This window comes from Triturus cristatus, chromosome 2_2 (assembly GCF_964204655.1).
Source record: "Triturus cristatus chromosome 2_2, aTriCri1.1, whole genome shotgun sequence".
NCBI classification, from domain to species: domain Eukaryota; kingdom Metazoa; phylum Chordata; class Amphibia; order Caudata; family Salamandridae; genus Triturus; species Triturus cristatus.
This window is the reverse complement of record NC_140582.1, coordinates 331,715,197-331,734,087: the sequence shown is the minus strand read 5'-3', so window position 1 is coordinate 331,734,087 and position 18,891 is coordinate 331,715,197. Positions and strand designations below refer to the sequence as shown.

The 18,891-nt window shown below is 45.3% G+C and overlaps 1 protein-coding gene across 4 annotated transcripts in view; it reads left to right on the top strand.

Annotated features, from left to right (window-relative positions):
• NPNT (nephronectin) overlaps positions 1-18,891 on the top strand; it is a 236,636-nt gene that overhangs the window by 154,314 nt on the left and 63,431 nt on the right. For all 4 annotated transcript variants that reach the window (XM_085641403.1, XM_085641406.1, XM_085641405.1 and 1 more), the window contains 3 exons: positions 3,517-3,651; positions 4,684-4,806; positions 6,492-6,968. In XM_085641403.1, the coding sequence (XP_085497529.1) occupies positions 3,517-3,651; positions 4,684-4,806; positions 6,492-6,968 (735 nt within the window). The remainder of the gene's footprint in view (positions 1-3,516; positions 3,652-4,683; positions 4,807-6,491; positions 6,969-18,891) is intronic.

Genomic DNA, 18,891 nt, shown 5'->3' with positions numbered 1-18,891 from the left:
TTGCACTTCCATTAGCACAAGCTGCTGGGCTTTAATGGTTGTTTATTGCCCTTCCTCCATTAGCACAAGCTGCTGGGCTTTAATGGTTGTTTATTGCCCTTCCTCCATTATCCCAAGCTGCTGGGCGTTAATGGTTGTTTATTGCACTTCCTCCATTAGCACAAGCTGCTGGGCTTTAATGGTTGTTTATTGCCCTTCCTCCATTATCCCAAGCTGCTGGGCGTTAATGGTTGTTTATTGCACTTCCTCCATTAGCACAAGCTGCTGGGCTTTAATGGTTGTTTATTGCCCTTTCTCTATTTGGTACCCTGGTCTTAAGCTTAAGCCTGTAACAACTGAGAGGGAGATACACAACCCAGAGGGCAATAACGCTTAAGTTGTGGGCAGACTTGCTGCACCAGCCTCTGACTGGCTTAGAAATTCAGCAAAGAATAAAAAAGTCCTGGCCTTACCTGATGTCATTTTTGTACTAGGGGTAGTAATTGCGACAGAATGCAATTTCAATACATCGGGATGCGCCACACAGAAGCCTTCATTAGCAGTATTACAACACAGGTAATGAGGTATAAATTGCAACTTGTAATCAATAATGTACAGTACACTGTTTTCTGGGTATACGAACGTCACTGGTCCACAAAGGTCCACTGCCCCCCCCCCTTCCACCTCCGGCAATCTCCCACATTGCCCCTGTTCAGGAAGGACCTCAAGACCTGGCTTTTCAGCTGGCCCCAGCACTCAACTGAGCCACCCCCCCCCCATCCCCCAGTGCCTTCAGATCCTCACGGGTAAATAGTTGCGCTTTACCAACCCTGATTGATTGATTGACAAAGGGGCTGTTTCCTGCTGTGCTGGGTGCCCAATGTACATGGAGATGTGTTTGAATAATGATCCTTATTAACAAACACCATGTCCAAGCAAGGGAAATTCACGGTGAAAGCAAGTGCACCTATAAAGGAAAAGACAGGCTCCACACTCCAAGAGGAATTTACCGAGGGATTCTCAGAATAACGGGGTAACCGTGGAGAAGGGTTTTTTCACTGAAGGGTTCTGCGTGACATTATTTCATAGTGAGAGCATAGCTCGAGGTGCCTGTGTTACTCAGAACCTCAGAGGAGAAGGCTACACCTTTATTCAGTTATGCAAAGGCACTTTCATGTTAGATAAGCCCCCGCACACACACACGCACACTCACACACTTTCTCAGTTCAGGCGAGGCGAGCAGGTGTGGATAAGTCTTGGTGGAGCCATGAATAACCTATGGTCCTGCCACCTATCCCCCCCCCCCCCCGCACCCCACCACCATTGACATTACACACCTCTTCCCCCTAGGATATACAAAACAAGCATTGGCAAAGAAAAGATGTATTGCTTTTTTGATCTACTGGGTATGCTAATGATTTTTGGTGATGCTGTGCAGTAGTCTCAGAAGTCAAAGTAGGTTTTTAGTAATGCTGTGCAGCATAAGCAAAACAATTAAAATGAAGGCGCACGCTTGAATCATGTTGCTACTAGAGGCCACGTTAATTAATAGACATGTATTTTCATGATGACATATGCATCTATTGGATGAGACAGATGCCATTTTCTTTACTTTTCAATTAATGTCCAAGGTGGTGGTGGTCAGATGGAGCAGTAAAAAAAAATTTGCTTTTCCGAAAATGTTTTTTTAAAGCAGAGTGGGGAGGCAAGAAAAAGCAGCTGTTGGAACCTCCCAAAGAATGTACATTTATTTAAAGACTGTGATGGGTGAGGGAGCATCAAATGAGGGGTGGAGGGTACCAATGCAAAGTGAATGGGGGCAATCGCCACCCTTGAAGGGGCATGGGGGAATAATAAGAAAAAAATTAAATGCTGGGGGGGGGGACTTTGGGGAAAAGAAGCAATGGGTATGGTATGGGGAGGAGGGAGCAACATGGAGCATGTAGGGCTGACGACGTTTATGGAACAAAAAGTAACACTCGAGGGAGAAAACAAAAGGTTGAGAAGGGAGCAACTTGGAGCGTTCTGGGACAGGTATTTGAGGGGAGAACAGCATAAAAGGGAAACAGCAAGAACACACATGCACTGCCATGGAGTGCTTTAAGTAAAAGAAAACAGTAGTTCCCTATATTTGAGCAGTTGAAGTCAACCAGTCAAAAGGACGATAAAGGGGATGGACAAACACAAGAAGAGGCAGGGAAGATTTTGAAAAAGAATCAAGCAAATGAATGTGACAATATAACCAACCAATAGTAAGCAGTGGGCGAACTCTAAGCCCTGTGTAAGTTTTTGGTTTTTGATAAGGCCCATAAGAGCTCTTTCACAGAGAGATAGAAGCTGCCTATAGGTGATACCTAAAAACCAATACCAGGAATCCTGCCACCCTCCCCAGCCAACTTGGTAACGCCTTCCACCTGTCCAAACAAAAAGCATCCTGACACCCTCGCCATCAAGCCTCTGCAATATACTCCCCTACTCCTCCCACCAACGTTCAAATCAAATCCTACCACCCCCCACACCACACTCTGCACATTCTCTTTCCCTCCAATCTAAAGCCATGGTGTGCACGCTCCCATTGATGGCCCATTGATATCCTATTGATAGCTGATGCCACACAGACTGCAGCTCTGTGGCAGGTCAACGCAAGTCTAAGATCCACGATTGACAACGGAGGCGGTGGTTGCTGGAGCAGAATCATTTCTCCACCTCCCTTGGTCCCTAGAACTCCTTTCCTTACTGCTCGGAGATGGATAACCGGGTTTTGACACCTGTTTTCTCAGGTCATACTAACAATGCGCTGTATAAACTGCAAGAATGCATTAAGAGAGAAACATTTTGAACAGAAATGTGTTTGTTACAACTTTGAGCTGAAGGATAACCTACTCTTCTATCTTGGCCTTCTAACGCTTGGGGGAAGTGTCATTTCTGGAATCCTTGCACTAATATCGGTTCGTAGTGGGAATGAAAGTAAGGGTTTTAGGACATATGACTGCAGATCATGTGCATGCTCTGTAGGCAGAGGGGTGGTGGTGTGTAGATGCACGCACGGCCAATCCAAGGACATCAGTCTACAGAAGTCCAATCAAGGAAAACAAAGGTATTGTTGAAAGAAGACACATTGTTCACCGACCACAATGATATAAATATGGTTCCTCTGTTTTAGAATGCTTACGTGGAAAACAGCCTTTACAACAAGGTTTTTACCATATCACGCATTTTGTTACCACACATGTTTTTAGAACGCATATGCTCTTACAACTTATGCCCTTACCACGCATCTAAGGTAAGTTGGGGGGGTCTCCCCCACAAATTCATTGTTTACATATAAATATATATATATAAACAATGCATGGTAAAGGCATACGTTGTAAAAGCATATGCGATCTAAAAAACAAATGCAGGGTAAAAAACGTGTGGTAAAGGCACGCAGAGCATTCCCAGGGTCTTCAGTGAGTGTTGTCATCTGAATAGTGCCCCCAGGCATGCTATGTATTGTCCCAGAACTGACTCTCACTGAACATTAACTTCCCATTCCAGATGTTGACGAGTGTGCCACAGGGGCAGCTGCGTGTCCCAGATTCCGGAAATGCATCAACACTTTTGGCAGCTACATCTGCAAGTGCCATAAGGGCTACGATTTGATCTACATCGGAGGCAAATACCAGTGTCATGGTAAGTGCAAGGGCGAGGCGGGTTTAATGCTGCCCAGGGGTTATCGTGGATATAGAGTTAGAATGGGAATGCATGCCTCGACTGTCCCTGCGGGGCTCGAGAGGAACGTTGTAGAAGACCCTGCTTTAGGTTTAACTCTGTTTTTTGTTTAGTAATACCAGCAATTGTAACATTCCACATCTGACAGGATCACATTAATCCGTAGCCAGAACTGCCTTTACAGATCACTGCCACGTCATGTATCGTCGTCTCATACATGGCATATACTTAGCGATCATTGACATAGGAAAAAGGTACAATAACCTTGAACTGCAACCAATCCCCCCTCCCCCCCCCCCCCCACGGTACTCTGCCTCCCGTAGCAACTAAATGGTTAGGTCTCATGGCTTCTACCTAATCGTCGAAGACCCTGCTTTAGAGAGATCCATGCTCAGCATCTGAGGGCACGTGAAAGTGAATCCCTGGTGGGATCTATGCAAAGAGAACAGAGTGCCTTCAAGTTTAGCATGGTTCTTTCAAGGCCAGGCTCTTGTTTCAAAGAGAGATTGCAGAAGTAAAGGTACTCCGATGCTGTAGTTCTCAAGCCGAAGCCATGCATAGTGCCCTAGTGTCTGCCTGTCGGTCTGACGATATTAATAGAGTACAAAGGCGGTGGCTGGACAAGCTGACAATCGCATTCAACTCAATTGAAGTTTGTTATTGACTGACTTACAACACCAATAGCTCTTACAAGCGCATTGTGTACCTTCCTTTCATGTTCAAAGACACGTCCCTGTTATTTGACTGGGCAAACATGACATGAAAGTCAATGCAGTGCTGAAAACGACATGTTTATCCTTTGAGCTAATACAGGTGAGACTGTAAAGTGTCAACAGGAGAAAATTGGCAGTGTGCTGTTGTTGCAGTCAGTAGATCACACCTGAACTCAGTCTTCTAAGCACTGTGCGTGGAAGGCTTGCGTCAGAGAGTGCGGTGTGTCCCTGCTCTCTCACTGAGCCATGCTCACCTCGATTGTGCTTTCTTGTCTTGCAGACGTCGACGAATGTGCATCTGGAGCCTACGTATGCAGTGGGCTCGCCCGATGTTACAACACCCAGGGCTCCTACAAGTGCAAGTGCAAAGAAGGCTACAGGGGCAACGGCGCAGACTGCACACGTACGTATGGTGGAATGGTCCTGTGAGTGTGGAGCCCCAAGAAGGGGGAAATTACCCATGATTTAGTAGTGGTTAAGAACCTTCATCCTCAGGGTCACATCTTAGGGGGTATAGGTCATTAAATGGACTACGATCTGGGGATATTCTATGACGTATGAGAATGTCCATCGAGCTGTAAGGTACCACCGTCTATGGATGAAGATCGACAGTGGCACGTCTAATGGCATAGTTTGCAGACCAGTCACAGAAGGATAGAACCTGCTTGTAGAAAAGGGCTACCAGGCCCATCCAGTCTGGCCATTCCCCCACCTGGTGTTTACTCATGACCCACCATGGTTGCCAGCTTAGACACTGCTTCCACAGTCAATAGAAAAGGCACACAACCCAAATAACTCCTGGAGTCCCAAGCCCTAGCAGTGCAAGTAGCCTTGTACCTTGTGACACAAGACATGAACATATATGGAGGTATTAAGTAGTAGGTGCTCTCTATTGAACCTCTTTTGCAGGCAGTGCCTTTACATATTGTAACAGATCTGCAAGGAGCGAGGCTCAGACTGCCATGCCACGAGATAAAGTTTTTGGGTGGTCTTCTATCTCTCGGTACAGGAGAGGCAGGGCTTGCACACTGTGGTTACTGCTGATTGTTTGCCTTTTGCTACCATTAGCATGAGTTCCTCTCACAATGATTTTTAATGTTGGGGTTCTCACTTCTTTTATGCCTTTCTGGTTGGATTTGCAATAACATTTGAAAAATTTCTCACAGATTGGCACAGTTCTGAAGCATTTCATGTGTAAGCCTTCTTTGTTCATGAAGTTTTTTGAGTTAAGCTTACGGTCCCTGAATTTGTTCACATATTTTCTCGTTTTGAGTTGGTAGTAAAACATGGTGCTCTAATCAATTCCCAGGGTATAAAGCTATTGTTTGAGGCTTGGTGAAACAATACGGAATTTTTTTGTTTTTATTCCATAGTATCTTTAATGTTTTCAGGGCAAACGTAAGTGAGATATAAAGCTTACAACGTCTTGGTAATATTCAGCCATTTAGATACAATCTCAACCCCCCCCCCCCCAACTCCTCTGTCAAACAGGTTGTAGGCTATGGGGCACACAAAGGGACCTGGTTCTGTGCAGAATCAACCAATCATAGGTTCACTAGAGTCACGTGGGTGAGCTGAATGGAACTTGTCCCAATAATATTTTCCCCTTTGACTCCTCCTCTTCTGCCTCACTAAATTGTGCTGCTAACTGAGTAATGGATATCAGACTTGCACATGCTTTTTCTGGGTCCTTTATACCCCAGTTATGGTTACATGAGCGGCGACGCTGCCTCAGACCTAATCGGCAACCAATTGAAGGGCTATGTCAGAGCTGGGAGTGACAAGGGCTTGCTGAAGAGAGGAGAAGGTGACATGGGCCTGGAAAGCACCTGGCTGTTTGTTTGCTGGTCCATTCATGTACACTTTCAAAAGAATATCTCTAAAGCACTTACATTCACGTTATTGCTACAATTTTATATATTAATTAGGAAAAACCAAGGGATGTGAAAGGAGTCATATGAGCTCATGGCTAAACTGTCACTTGGCTGCGTAAGGGAAGTTAACCTATCATATTCTTAATTAATGTATTGTTGAAAATTGTCTTCATGGATGTTCAACTAATCACAGGTGACCTTGATTTTCTTTTAGCTGTTCCACGAGTTTGGATTGATCCGTCCAATCCATTTCCATTTGGTCCCCCCAAGGATAACAGCCGACCTATATTCAAGGGCAATAGTACTTTCTTCAAGGGCAAAGGAGGGCAGAGCAATCAAATCCCAGACATTATAGAACGAGGCACTGCGAGGCCTCCCGTCAAGCCATATGTACCTCCAATCATAACACCAAAGCCGGCACCCAGAACGACAAGGCCTGCTCCGGTAACAACCACCAGGCCTGCTCCAGTCATCACCACAAGACCAGTGCTGAAACCTGTCACCAGACCCCCACCTAAGCCCTTCACGAGGCCAGCACCCAAACCTACAACAACATCAGCAACAAGGTCGACTCCAAAACCAACAACTAGAAGCCCTCCCATTGTAACTCAAACGCCATCACCCGCAGTGGCCATTACTGTGGACAATAGGATTCAAGTGGACCCTCAGAAGCCCAGAGGAGATGTGTTCAGTGAGTATATTCAATTTCCTTTTGTTCATTGTTTTGGAAAAACAAGTTTATGTGCAGCTAGTTGCGTGTCACATTGAAGTGTTCTGCCTGCTCAGTGGTTTTGGATTGAAAAACCCTCTCTGTTTGAGCAGAGGGTGACATGGTCGTGAGCTCTTCAGGTTGAGAGAACCCTGGTTGTGCCTCAGTGCTGATAAGGAGTTCCCAAATGTAGCACTCTTGCATTTGCAGCCCTGGGCTTTGAAGTCTTTCTCTAATTCATGGTTGAAAATGTTGGGACGGGATTGTTGTTTCCCAGGTCTGCTGAAGGCCACATAGACATAGAGGTTGAAACATACCAGTCACAGCTGTGCCAAAACGCACTGACGCCTAACAAATAGCATGTTCCCTATGCACAGCTTCTCAAATTAGGGTGTCTGCACATGTTGGGTTTGCGCTCCTGGAAGATTGGAGATAAAATATTGTCACTGGCAACTGAAAGGAACAACCTATTGAGAAGTGCACATATTCCACACAGCCAGGAGAAGAGCTACTCTGCAGGATTTCTTTTTCAGGTTATGCAAGCTAATGGTCTTGAGTTGCTCCTCATGATTGAAATAGGTGTGCTGCTGGAACTCTTGTTAAAAAAAAACGTAATAATTTGCTACCCAAATGTGGGTGGTCAATGACGAAGATATCATAGCTGGTTTCATTTCAGTGTTATTGTGATGCAACAGTCTGGTGAAATTGCTCCTGGTGCTGGCAGCCAGTGTCAGATAAAGTTTGAAAGGAACAAAGAAGAGATGTGGCTGGGTGGATTGTGTTTCTTTGTTCTAGGTAATTGAAACTGTTCCGGTGAAAGAATATTTATTGGCTGCTTTCAGCCCGGATTTTAATTAGTGAGGCAATGCTAGTGAGTGAATACTGATAACAACTGGGAGCTTGTAGAGCAAGGATCCCAAATGAGTAGATCCGGAGTGACTGGTACCTCACCAGCATGCTCGATGTAGCTCTGAGAGGACAAAGCAAGTTCAGTACCGCACTCAAGGAGTCTGTGCATAGTAAAGAAGGCAGCAGTTCCCATCTCAAGACCCTTATAGAGACAGCCAGCCAGACAAATGGCAGGGCCTCATGATAGCATGCAAACAGTGTATCAGTCTGTTAATGTTAATGAGATTTATAAAAGCGCACGAATACCCGGAGGTGTCTTGGTGCTAGGGACAGCAGTAAGCAAACTCAGCGCCTAGTCCTGAAACAGTCAGGTCTTTAATTTTGTCCTAAAGTCCGTTAAGGAGCTGGCATTCCTAAGTTCCATTGGAAGAGAGTTCCAAAGTTTAGAGGTGCCGTAGTGGAAGCTGCGGCCGCCCCAGTGTGCAGTACGAATTCTGGGCACTAAAGTAGTCTTGCCCCCGCCGACCGTAGATGTCTGGTCGGTTGGTACCATACAAAAAGGTTCCGGAGAAAAGAAGGGCCTGTGTGATTTAAGGCCATATAGGCGAGACACAATGCCTTAAATTTAATGCGCTGAGGTACAGGGAGCCAGTGCAGATTGCGTATTTCATAAGATAACACTTTGTGACAGGGGATATTGAACAGTAAACGTGCCGCAGAGTTTTGGACCATCTGAAGCTTCTTTAGGCACTGCTTCTGGACATTCAGATATAGCCCACTGCAGTAGTCTAATTTGGACTGGATAAGAGATGTAACTACCATTTTTCTGGAATCCGCCGGGATGAATGGAAGTATCTTCCTTATTTTCTGTGGCATCTGACACATGACCATCTGTCTCCACTCTCAATCTAGCTAAGCCACAAGGAGATTGGCAATTCTGCAGTCCCTGCTCTGTCAGTCACAGCACGCATGCAAACAATAGGTCATTAAAGAAGAGTACCAGTAGGAGCCTAGACAACCAGGGCCAATCCATTGAAGTGTGAGACTTTATGAGCCAAAGTGGAAATGTGTTATGTGCATGATCCCAAGAGCTGTGTGTGGATCTAGAGCTGAGAAAATCAAGATCCTCGTGTTCGTCCATCTGTGTGTGTGTATATACATGTGTGCTCCTTTATCTGTGTGTTTTACACTACAGCCCTTCCTGGCAAACCGTGTCGCTCCCTGGAAGCTATACCTGGTGTCAAGGACCACCAAAAGTATATCAATGCCCCGTCAAAGGGGTTATCCTTGGCCACAATTGTGTCAGTTCCTAGTGTAATATTGTCAGTGCCATAATATTCATCCTTGACTATTTTGGGCAAGCTTTGTCTAGTTGTGGCATAATGTCAGTCATCACTGACATATTAAGATAATGAAGGGCCTACTTTTAAACATCCATGATATAATGGTGGCACCCGCGTAATAATGGCCTTAACTGCTATATGGTGGGCATCCTGAATATTATCTAGCCTTGGAACAATGGGGATGCTGGCATAATGGTGGACATTATTGATATATTATAGGCATCGTTGGTGTTGTGGTGCGCATCCTCAGTCTAGAGGTGTCATACCTGGACATTTTAAGCAGAATTTGTACATATGAATACTTGATGAAAATATTAAGCTGATATTTGAGGATTGTACATTTCCTACAATTGAAAACAGAAACTTTCTTGCTGATCAAGGCAAAAGGTTGCAATTCAAAAACACATGTACAGCTGATAGTTGAATGATAATTCAAGTTGAGCTGGGGAGACTTACTGCTGTGTTTGTCCTTTGTGCCAGAGGGCACCTGATGCTTTTGCTGGTATTTCATTAGGCCGGTGGGGGCATTTAATACTGATAAGCTTTTTCCTGGAGCTTCTGCTGGTAAACTCACCTGAACTACTAATGTGATCAATATTGCTAATCCTGCTGAGTGTGCATAACGTGTAATGTTACATAAGTGGTCACTGTTTTACAGTGCCAAAATTTGCTAGAAGCTCAGGAGAACTTTCCTTGAGCAGATGTAGCTCTCACTACAGAAAAGGTTGGAGGTCACTGTCATGGAGCAATCTGTCACTTAAACCTGAACGCCATCCTCCTATGCAAGCTCTGCATGTACACCTGTAACTTTGACCAACCACAAAGGCACTCATTTTATCGACCTCCTGGGGATGGATTGACTTGTTACTGCAAGAGATCGCTGGGTGCCTCTCATAAACAAATCGAGAGAGATTAGTATAATTTCCTTAAACCTGTTCTTAGTTTCATTGTAATTCAATCTGAATGCCATGTCAGTATGCAAACAAAAATCTAAGGCAAGACAAAGACAAATACACGTCGCCAAGAAAATCACTAACTTCAATTTAAAAATATAATTTTTCTACTTTGTTTTGACATGCATATTTTCTGTAACACTAGTGGATGGACAGAGATGGAAAGAAAAATAAAACTGATTTTTATTTCTGAAACCAATTCCAGCTAACACTGTGACTCCCAAACCCACTACAATCCCACTCTAAATAGCAGTGCAATGTATCCCGAAATGCTGCCTCAAAGGGATGTGTTGCATTGATCTGCGCTCAGTCTTCAAGGGTGCATCTCAAAACAAACAAGCATTAGCAAAACCAAAAGGTCTGTCTTACATTTTGAGTCCTGACCGAAAAAAAAACCCTTGTCAGTTTAAAAAAAAACAAAAGAATCTTGCATTCTGTATACAGTACATCTTTGAGACAAAGAATTTCATGTGTGAAGATTCAGTGTACGTTTGAGATTTAGATTAGAGTCTCACTCATTGGCAAGCAAGTCCTTCATACGCGTTGAATGATAAACCAAACAGCCAATAGCATGAGCTGAGAGAAAAAAACACTCCACCGGGAGGAGGCAAAGCCCGTCCTATGTATATTTTAAAGAATTAGTAACAATAGGTCTTATAAACAGCTGCACTTTCAATCCAGACCTTAAAAATACAGATCCTAGCCAACGGAAAGAGAGCTTCGAGGTGTTGAAGGTCTGCATCAGGGATTTTAAGAATAGGGAGGAAAAGACGTGGATATTGATGCTATGGAAGTGAGGCAAGAGGCAGTGGTTGCAATAGAGACTTCAGAGGGAAGGGGTCTGCAGTTACTGCACGTGACGCAAGTTAAAAAGTGTGGGCTTAAAAAAAAGGGAGGTTATGAGATGAAAGCTGGGGTTTGCTGGAAGGAGGGATAGAAGATTTCCTTCACAAGAAGAGTAGTAAATATCAATAGCCGCCTTACTTTTGGGGACCTGGAAGCCAAACAATCAAAATAATTGAAAAGGGCTGTCACCTGACAGAGAGAGTAAAAAGAGCAAAGACTGGTTTAGAGATTTAGCAGTTTCTACAGTGTTGCATTAAGGTGGGATTGGCCAGAGTAGAAGAACCCGGAGAACTTCGCCAGCCTTCAGTATACCTATAGCTGTATATTGAGGGATGTATTATATGCTTGGAAAACATTGAAAATTCAATGTTGTCCTGTGACACTGACTGTGATGCTGGGACTCTAGAGGGGAGAAAGCTGTGTGAGTGTTTATCCCGCGTTGTTCCTCTAACCCCTACGGTTCAGGTACTCTCATAGTTTTAATCATAAACATAAAATTCATGGGCACAGGAAGGATTACTATAGGATTGATAGTGATACATCCTAGTTTTTCCATAGATATTGTGATTGTTCTACGTTACGTAGTGTTTGTAGTGCTCCAGTGCACTTTGGATATGATCTGCACTATAATACACCCTGTATTAAAATAAAATAGCATAATAGATGGCTTTTGGGAATGTGAAGATTTCAGTTTGATTGTAACTGGGGATGATGGGATTGAACCTATGTGCTGGCCAAAGGTAACCCAAGTCATCCATGTATTCAGGCTCATCCACTATTACATTTGTAAAGAGGCACACATGCAGACTCGCTGGAGGATGCTCGTCTGTGCTTGGAAGCAGGCAGATGGTGTGGAGAGGATTCAGGCTGGGTCGCTGAATCCCCACCCAGACATAGAGAGCAGTATGGTGTGTTGAAGCTGGAGGCTACCTCGGAAGGGTCACAAGGTATTGCAATTGGCAGGGAAATGGGTAGACTCCATGGAATTGGTGGTCTTTTTTATTTTTGCTATAATTTACTATTTGTCCATGTGGGGTAGCTTGTCCTATGACAGCTTGAAGAAGCTACCTTGCACAATAGTTAGGATGGACATCTTGCCCCAAGGTGGATCACCATACCAGCAAACGTACTGCCCCCCAAGACATACAAGCACCACCTTTCAACAGTAATATGCTATAAAGGAATTAACTAGCGTCCGCTTTGATCAGCTTATTACACACACACACTGAGTGATCATTTTGATGCAGGAAACTGCACTACCCAATCTAGGTGTGCACTCATGCTGTTAAACAGCATGAAAGAAGCATCAGAATCAGAGGGGGCGACCTCTCTTAGTGCTCTTAAGAGTGCTGGAGACCTGTGCTTTCTCTAACTCAGCTGTCTAAGACAGCTAGGTTAGAGACGTTTAAAATGAGCATGTCTGGGTGGCCATCACAAGACGGCCTGCCAAAGGGACATGCACACTTTAAACAGAAGTGCACAGTTCCCTGCTGCCACTCAGCAGCAATTGCCCCGTCCTGACACTCTGTTTAGGATGGGTTGCTGAAAAATAAAATGGTAATAAGTAAACTTTATTAGCATTTTATTTTTTTGCTGCGCTGGGGCATTTTTTTAGCGAGCCAACACTCCTTCGCTCTCACAGAGGAGCCGCTCCTGGTGGAACACAGTACAGGAGCAGTGTTATTGCTACCATAATTTGATGAAGTATGTAAGTGATTACATTTTGTTTTTTATAAACCATTTTCTTAGCATTTTATAACAAGAACAACTATAGCAAGACAGTACAATGTTGTTCAGTTAGATTATACCACAGGACTAACGTATACCACAGGTCTAATGTATGTCATTTTTGTTAGTGTTCCACCTTTATCTTTACACAAACAGTTTGGCTTTACTGTTCCAAAGAGGATTCATCGCTTAAGTATTCACTTAGCTCCATTCACATTCTCCATATAAAGTCCTGTTTTTGTGCACCCCGCAGGTCATACCTGCTGCTCAAGTGTTCTACAGTGGTCAAGCCTCTCTCTATTTAGGTTCTCTTAGAGCCTTGATTGTATCAAGGTTTGTGCTATATCTGTTTTTGCTGTTAAAAGAATTCGGGCCTGTTGGAAGGTGGTTCTGACCATCTGAGTCGCCCGGGTCTTTTGCTTTTTGAACACCTAATTGTTGAGCTTTTACTGTGAGGGAGCCTCATAAGTTGGGACTCACCCACAGTGAACTCATAATGAAAGAGACTGCATGTGGATTTTACTGGTGTCCCCTGGTGAGAGTAGGCCGCTGCACTGCAGCCGGAGTAAGGGGCACCGAGCCGGTTACATGCAGACACGTGGGTACATGCGTGTGCACACGTGTAGGGGCTGCGCAGGGGAGATTCCTGGCGTGCGCAGCCCAGAAGCAGGTACAAATTGAATGGTGTGGCAGGAATTATGCAGAGGTGGGTGGTGTCATGGAACAGACTTTATACTATGGGAAGAAATATGTAAGGGAAAGTCACTGTGCTTTATTGTTTTCACTGAAGGACCACTTCATTATTCTCCTAGGGCCTACAAATTCCAGACACGCACTAAAGTACACTGTACCTTAGGTGAGAAAAAGTATTCTGCTGAATTCAAAACCATATATGTACTGCTTATGGGTCATCCAGAAATGTCCTATTCCTCTGACTCAGCTCATAACCAGAGCCTGGCTGGGGCTGACCCTGCCAGGCTGGATTAATGACCTTCTTCCCCAAACTGCAGCCTCAGAGACCTGGCCCTTCACGGCAAGCATTCCAAAGGTGAAGGTCTCCTCTCCAAGAGGGAGCGAAGATGGGTGGAGCTGCCAACTATCCATCAGCAGCTGTCACCTGTGCCAGGCACCAAGCTTCTCTGGAGAGGAGGCAGAAAGGTGGGAATGGGCTTTTCAGAGACCATGTGGCATGAGACCCCTGGACGCCGCCATTTTTTAACTAACCCAGAGGCCTGGGCAGGAAGGAGGGAGCAGGGGCATAGAGGTGATGTGTCGCTGCTTGATAGGGCAAGCAAGGACTTCCTGCCAGCCCCCTCCAAATTCTTTTAAAAGAGCTTGCACAGGAAGGGGAGCTCTCTCTCTGGGGTGTGGTCGGCTGAGGGAGACGGGTGCTGGAGCCTGGCACAATGGGTAGTTGGAAGGAAGAACCTTCAGACTGTCCCAGGACACCAAAAGGGGAGTCCAGGACTGATTAGCAGAAACCTGGGCCTCTGCGCAAGGAGAAGAGGGGCCCAGGAGGAGAGCCATGCAACAGGCTGGCGCAGGCAGCCAGTGAAGACCGTGCCCTGATGAATTCACCCTCCCTGAGACCAGGAGGGCAAAAGAAAGTTCTCCCAGTGGCTGGGGAGCACCACCAGGAGCAAAAAGAGGCCAAAATGGAGCAGTTCGGTCACCTGGGGGCCAAGATACGCCCCGAGAAGGTAGGCGACCTTTGACTTCAGGGAGGACTGATGATAAAGCGCGTGGGGCTCCGCCGCCGGTCCAAGATGTGCCCCCGGGGTGGGTCAGGTCCCGGGGGCTGCCCCCACAAGAAGTTAAGTCGGGGAGCTCCGTTGCGCTCCCCGATAAACTGCCCGAATGGGGTGCCAGGAGCCCCTGATGAGACCAGAGGGAGGGAAGCGCCATCGCACCCCCCTCGCGGGAGAAAATAATTCTCAGGCGCAGGGATCCCAACTCCGGGCCCCGTCGCTCCGAAGACAAGTTGGGGAGCGCCGTCGCGCTCCTCGTGAAGACTGCCCATAGGGCCCGGGACCCCAACCCCAGGCCCCGAAGACCGAAGCCGGGAGTGCCCTCCCAAGGGGGCGGAGCCCGGGATCCCAACTCCGGGCCCTGGTGTGCCCCGCGCAGGTGGGGGAGTGCCACTGCACTCCCCCGTGGCAGTAGGAAGGTGGGGGGAGAGCTGTCGCACTCCCCCGAGGTCCGGCGGGGGAGCCGCTGCTCTAGTATTCCTGGGCCCGAGGAAAGTGCCCCATAATGCCTTGCAGGTCTGGACCGGCCTACGAGGAAATGCAGCTCGTTCTCTGTGTGTGGTGGCTCCAGGAGGATGGAGTCACCGCCAGGTGTGTGCGAAGGTGCAGGGGGAGCTGCAGTAGCTACACAGTCTCCCCCCAGCACAAAGATGTAAAGTCGCTCCCTAAGTCTCTGGGGGGGGCTTGGAAGAAACAACCCCAAAGGGCTCAGCCAACAGTCATCAGCATCCCAGGGCTGGAACTTTTGTCCTACAGCTGGGGGTGCGTTAGGGACTGCCTCAAAGTATGGAGGGCTGTGCTGGGGATGTCTGGAGAAGGGCATCCCCTGGAGGTGAAGAGGTGCATTTGCACCAGAAGTGCATTTACCCAGGTTATTTCGATTGAGGGACAGAAAATCACATGTGTAATGTCAATTCATAAGCAAACTGGGGTTATATTGCTGGACATTCCTGCTAGGGTGTCTTGCTGTATATGCTTAATCCTGTGATTATAACTGTGATTCCTTTTAGGGGCTGTTATTGGAATGCATTACAACTGCTATCAGCTATGATAAGTACCTCATTTAAAGTGATGTCTAAACATGTATTCTTGCTGCTGCGTTAGGTGAAGAACAACCCAGGCTGTTAGCCCCTAAGATGTAGAGGTGTATACTCTATGGTCAGTATGAGGTGCTCAGTCAGGGTTATGTGTCACCAGGGCAGGTGTAAAAGGTTAAAGCTTGTTGAGATAATGGGGTGGGTTGCCACTGGGATGGTGCCAGTGGGCAAGGCACTCTCTCCAGGTTATGTTCAACCTTCTGCATTAGGGGGCAAGATGATGTGTATACATGGGAGTGGTGGTACTAGACCCCACCCCCCTGCGGGAGGGGTGGGAATGTAATGCAATGTCACAAAGTAATTCCAACAGCTTATGTATATTTGTAAATTGGAGCATAGTATTGAGTAGTGTGTGTGTTTAATAAATGTACTCTTCCTTTTATAAAGCAAAGTACAGACTGGACAATCAATTAATGATTGTTATTTCTGCGTACTTGTAAATGGCGATTACTAGCCACACCACCTCCCTTGGGTAAGCTTCAGACTGCTCTGCAACGCTACCCTCTGAGAGTCAAGCGCTACAATGGGGTGTTTGGTTCCTAGTGAAGGACAAATGTAGTCATGTCATTTGTGCAGGCCCGACACAGATACTGCCTCGTTTTCCAACAGGGCCATGAAGGTCTTCATAGGTCTGTTCATATCCAGCTCACCTAGTATGATTTATAATGCTTGTTATAATGGTATGTTTTGTGATCATGGACCAGGAAAGTGGTTATTTTGTACATTCTTTGCTGGTACTGGAGCATGGTTTCGGGTACGATGTGCAGCAAGTGAAGTTGTTGCAGTGCTGTGAATGTTTCTAGGTGTATTGCAGGCTCTTCGAGAAGGGTGAGAGATATCTTGCAGCAGGCTGTTCTGACATTTGTGATGATATTGTATCTTGCCCTGAGTAAGTGTATGCAAGATCTCTTGGCTTTATCAGCAAGGAATTTGTTTGAAGGTGTCATGCCTAACCCAAAGCTTACCGTCAATATTTGAATTCCTTGTGTGGCATCTAAGCAAGGAATTGGGTGCTGCTTATTCTTAAGAGAATAAAAGTGCAGAACCCTTGTGTGCTTCCATTGTGCAAATTAGATTTTAATACCTTCAAACTTTTCCGATTTATTCTGATTTTTTCAAAGATAATTGTTCATTAGTTGACAATTTCAATTACAGTTTTAAACTCCGCATTATTTTCGGTTTTATTTTTTTTATTTATTAACTTTACTATTTCTAGTTTATCCCCAATTCCATTCATTGCTGTATTTCCAAAAAGAAGTGCCAGTCTTCTTTTTCCCAGAAAACAGAGGCTCCTTCACTGTTTATAATGTTTCCAAAAAGATTTGCCCCAAGTGTTTCTGGCGATCATAGCTTTTTCAGGACTGTTGTTTAAACATTGTATGAAGATCTCAGTGTTCAATGGATATTTAATGTTTTGTTATAGTTATTAATAGTCTAGTGTTTGTAGAACAAAATCCACGGTGTGATCATGTGACTGGCTATATTTACATGTAGGCCAAAGAACTAATGGCTTAATGTAACTCTAAACTTCATTGATACTAAAAATCACTGTGGTTCTTTATCATGAAACTAAGTACCATATTTTGGTTTGATATTGACATTTTCTAGCTAGGGCTCCCGGTTTATAGCTTTTTTTTTTAGATTTATGCTAATATTTATGCATACCTATTTTGCTGATCTTCCTCCATATTTTAGCTTACTGTTTAAAAAGAAACTGCAACCTGTATATTGCTACTTTAATTTAAATGCTAAATGTAAGCTCACCCCTGAATGTCTATAGGGGTTTGGTCATGGATGTGTATTCATCAGGATGCCAGGGGTAGTGGAATGACATTGCACATCCTATAACCACCACTAGCATACGTCTTGTCTCTCACTTATCCCTCTACTGCCTTGTTTGCTTCTCAGGGCCTAGAAGAGGAGCAATGAGTGGAAACTGCAGAAAGTAAACAGTGCTACAAGAGCAGTGCTAGATTTGCTAAAGGGCGAGCCAGGTGTAGCAGCTGCTACTTCAGGCACCCCCGATAATTTTAGAGAACTAACCATCCATGTACACTGTAAAACTACTCACCTGAAACTAGGCATGGGTGAGAAATTCCGCACCACTCACTGAGTTTGTGGAGTTTTTCCACTCCGCGAAGAGCGCAGAATTCCCAAAAACTCCGTCCACGGAGCAGAGTTTTTTCCTCGCTTGCGCTCGCCAACGTTAAGTTGGCAAGTATGAGCAAGGAAAATCGTACTCCAGACCACTTCCCAGCGAGATTTCCCAATGCGGGCGGTCACGGATGGCAGCTACCGCTCACATTGCGAAACCTTCATATCACGATGCGGATGCTGGCGTTCGAGTAGAACATCTACTCAAGTGTCAGAAAGAAGCAGACCCGTCTCGCGCTGCGGATGGTGCTGTTCGCATTAAGTTTCCAGCGCAGGACAAACACCCAGTGCTAAAAATCAGCATGTTTGGTGTGACCTAACACACTCTGCCATTTGCGGAATTGCGTGTACCATAGCAGAGTTTTTTGGACACTTCACTGAGTTATGTTAACTCAGCCCAGCCCTACTGAAAACATTAACAATGAAGTGCCAACATGTGTGCTCATCTGTACATATGCAATGTTCTTAAAGTCTTAGTTCTTTTCCATACTTGCCAACGCTCTCAATATGCAGAGCTGCACGCTGACCGTCGTCATATGGTCGATAGCACTAAAAAAAAGAACTACGGTTTGTTTGTTTTTTCCATTTTAAAAAAGAAATACAGACTGCAAACAAATCATTCTCTCTCTGTTTTGATTTGTAAAAAAGCAGTAAAAATTGAAATCTGGGAGCCTTACCTACATTTGAACATTTTGTTGAGGTCATTCCTTTAAGGAGTTCGACCCATATTCATTGTTTCACCGGCAGCAAGTTTCGAAATTACAAGTTGGGAGTCGGCAGTCAGTGAAGGGCCAGAGTGCACAAACACACTCCTGGTGAGATGTGCCTATAGGAATAACCTACTGCTACTGAGACTTCTTGTAGTCTGACTGTAAACAAAGTTGCCTGTTTCTCCCTCTGAGCCTACACACAGAGGGAGAAAGTATAGAGTATACTACAGATGGCTTATGTCATTCTGGAGCACGGATTTCAGGCAGTACAGGAGTCGCCGTACAAGGTGCGCTTAGCAATTTTGGCAATTTGTAGCAATGTTTAGGTTGGATACTCTGGAAAGGGTTCTGAATTATAGAGTAGCTTTCACGTGATCTGTTGATGTACTGGAGGGCACCTTGTTATAAAAAGGTTTGCTGTAGCAGAATGCATGCATCCCAGGTGATAGTGTGAGTTCATGTTGCATTATATGCATT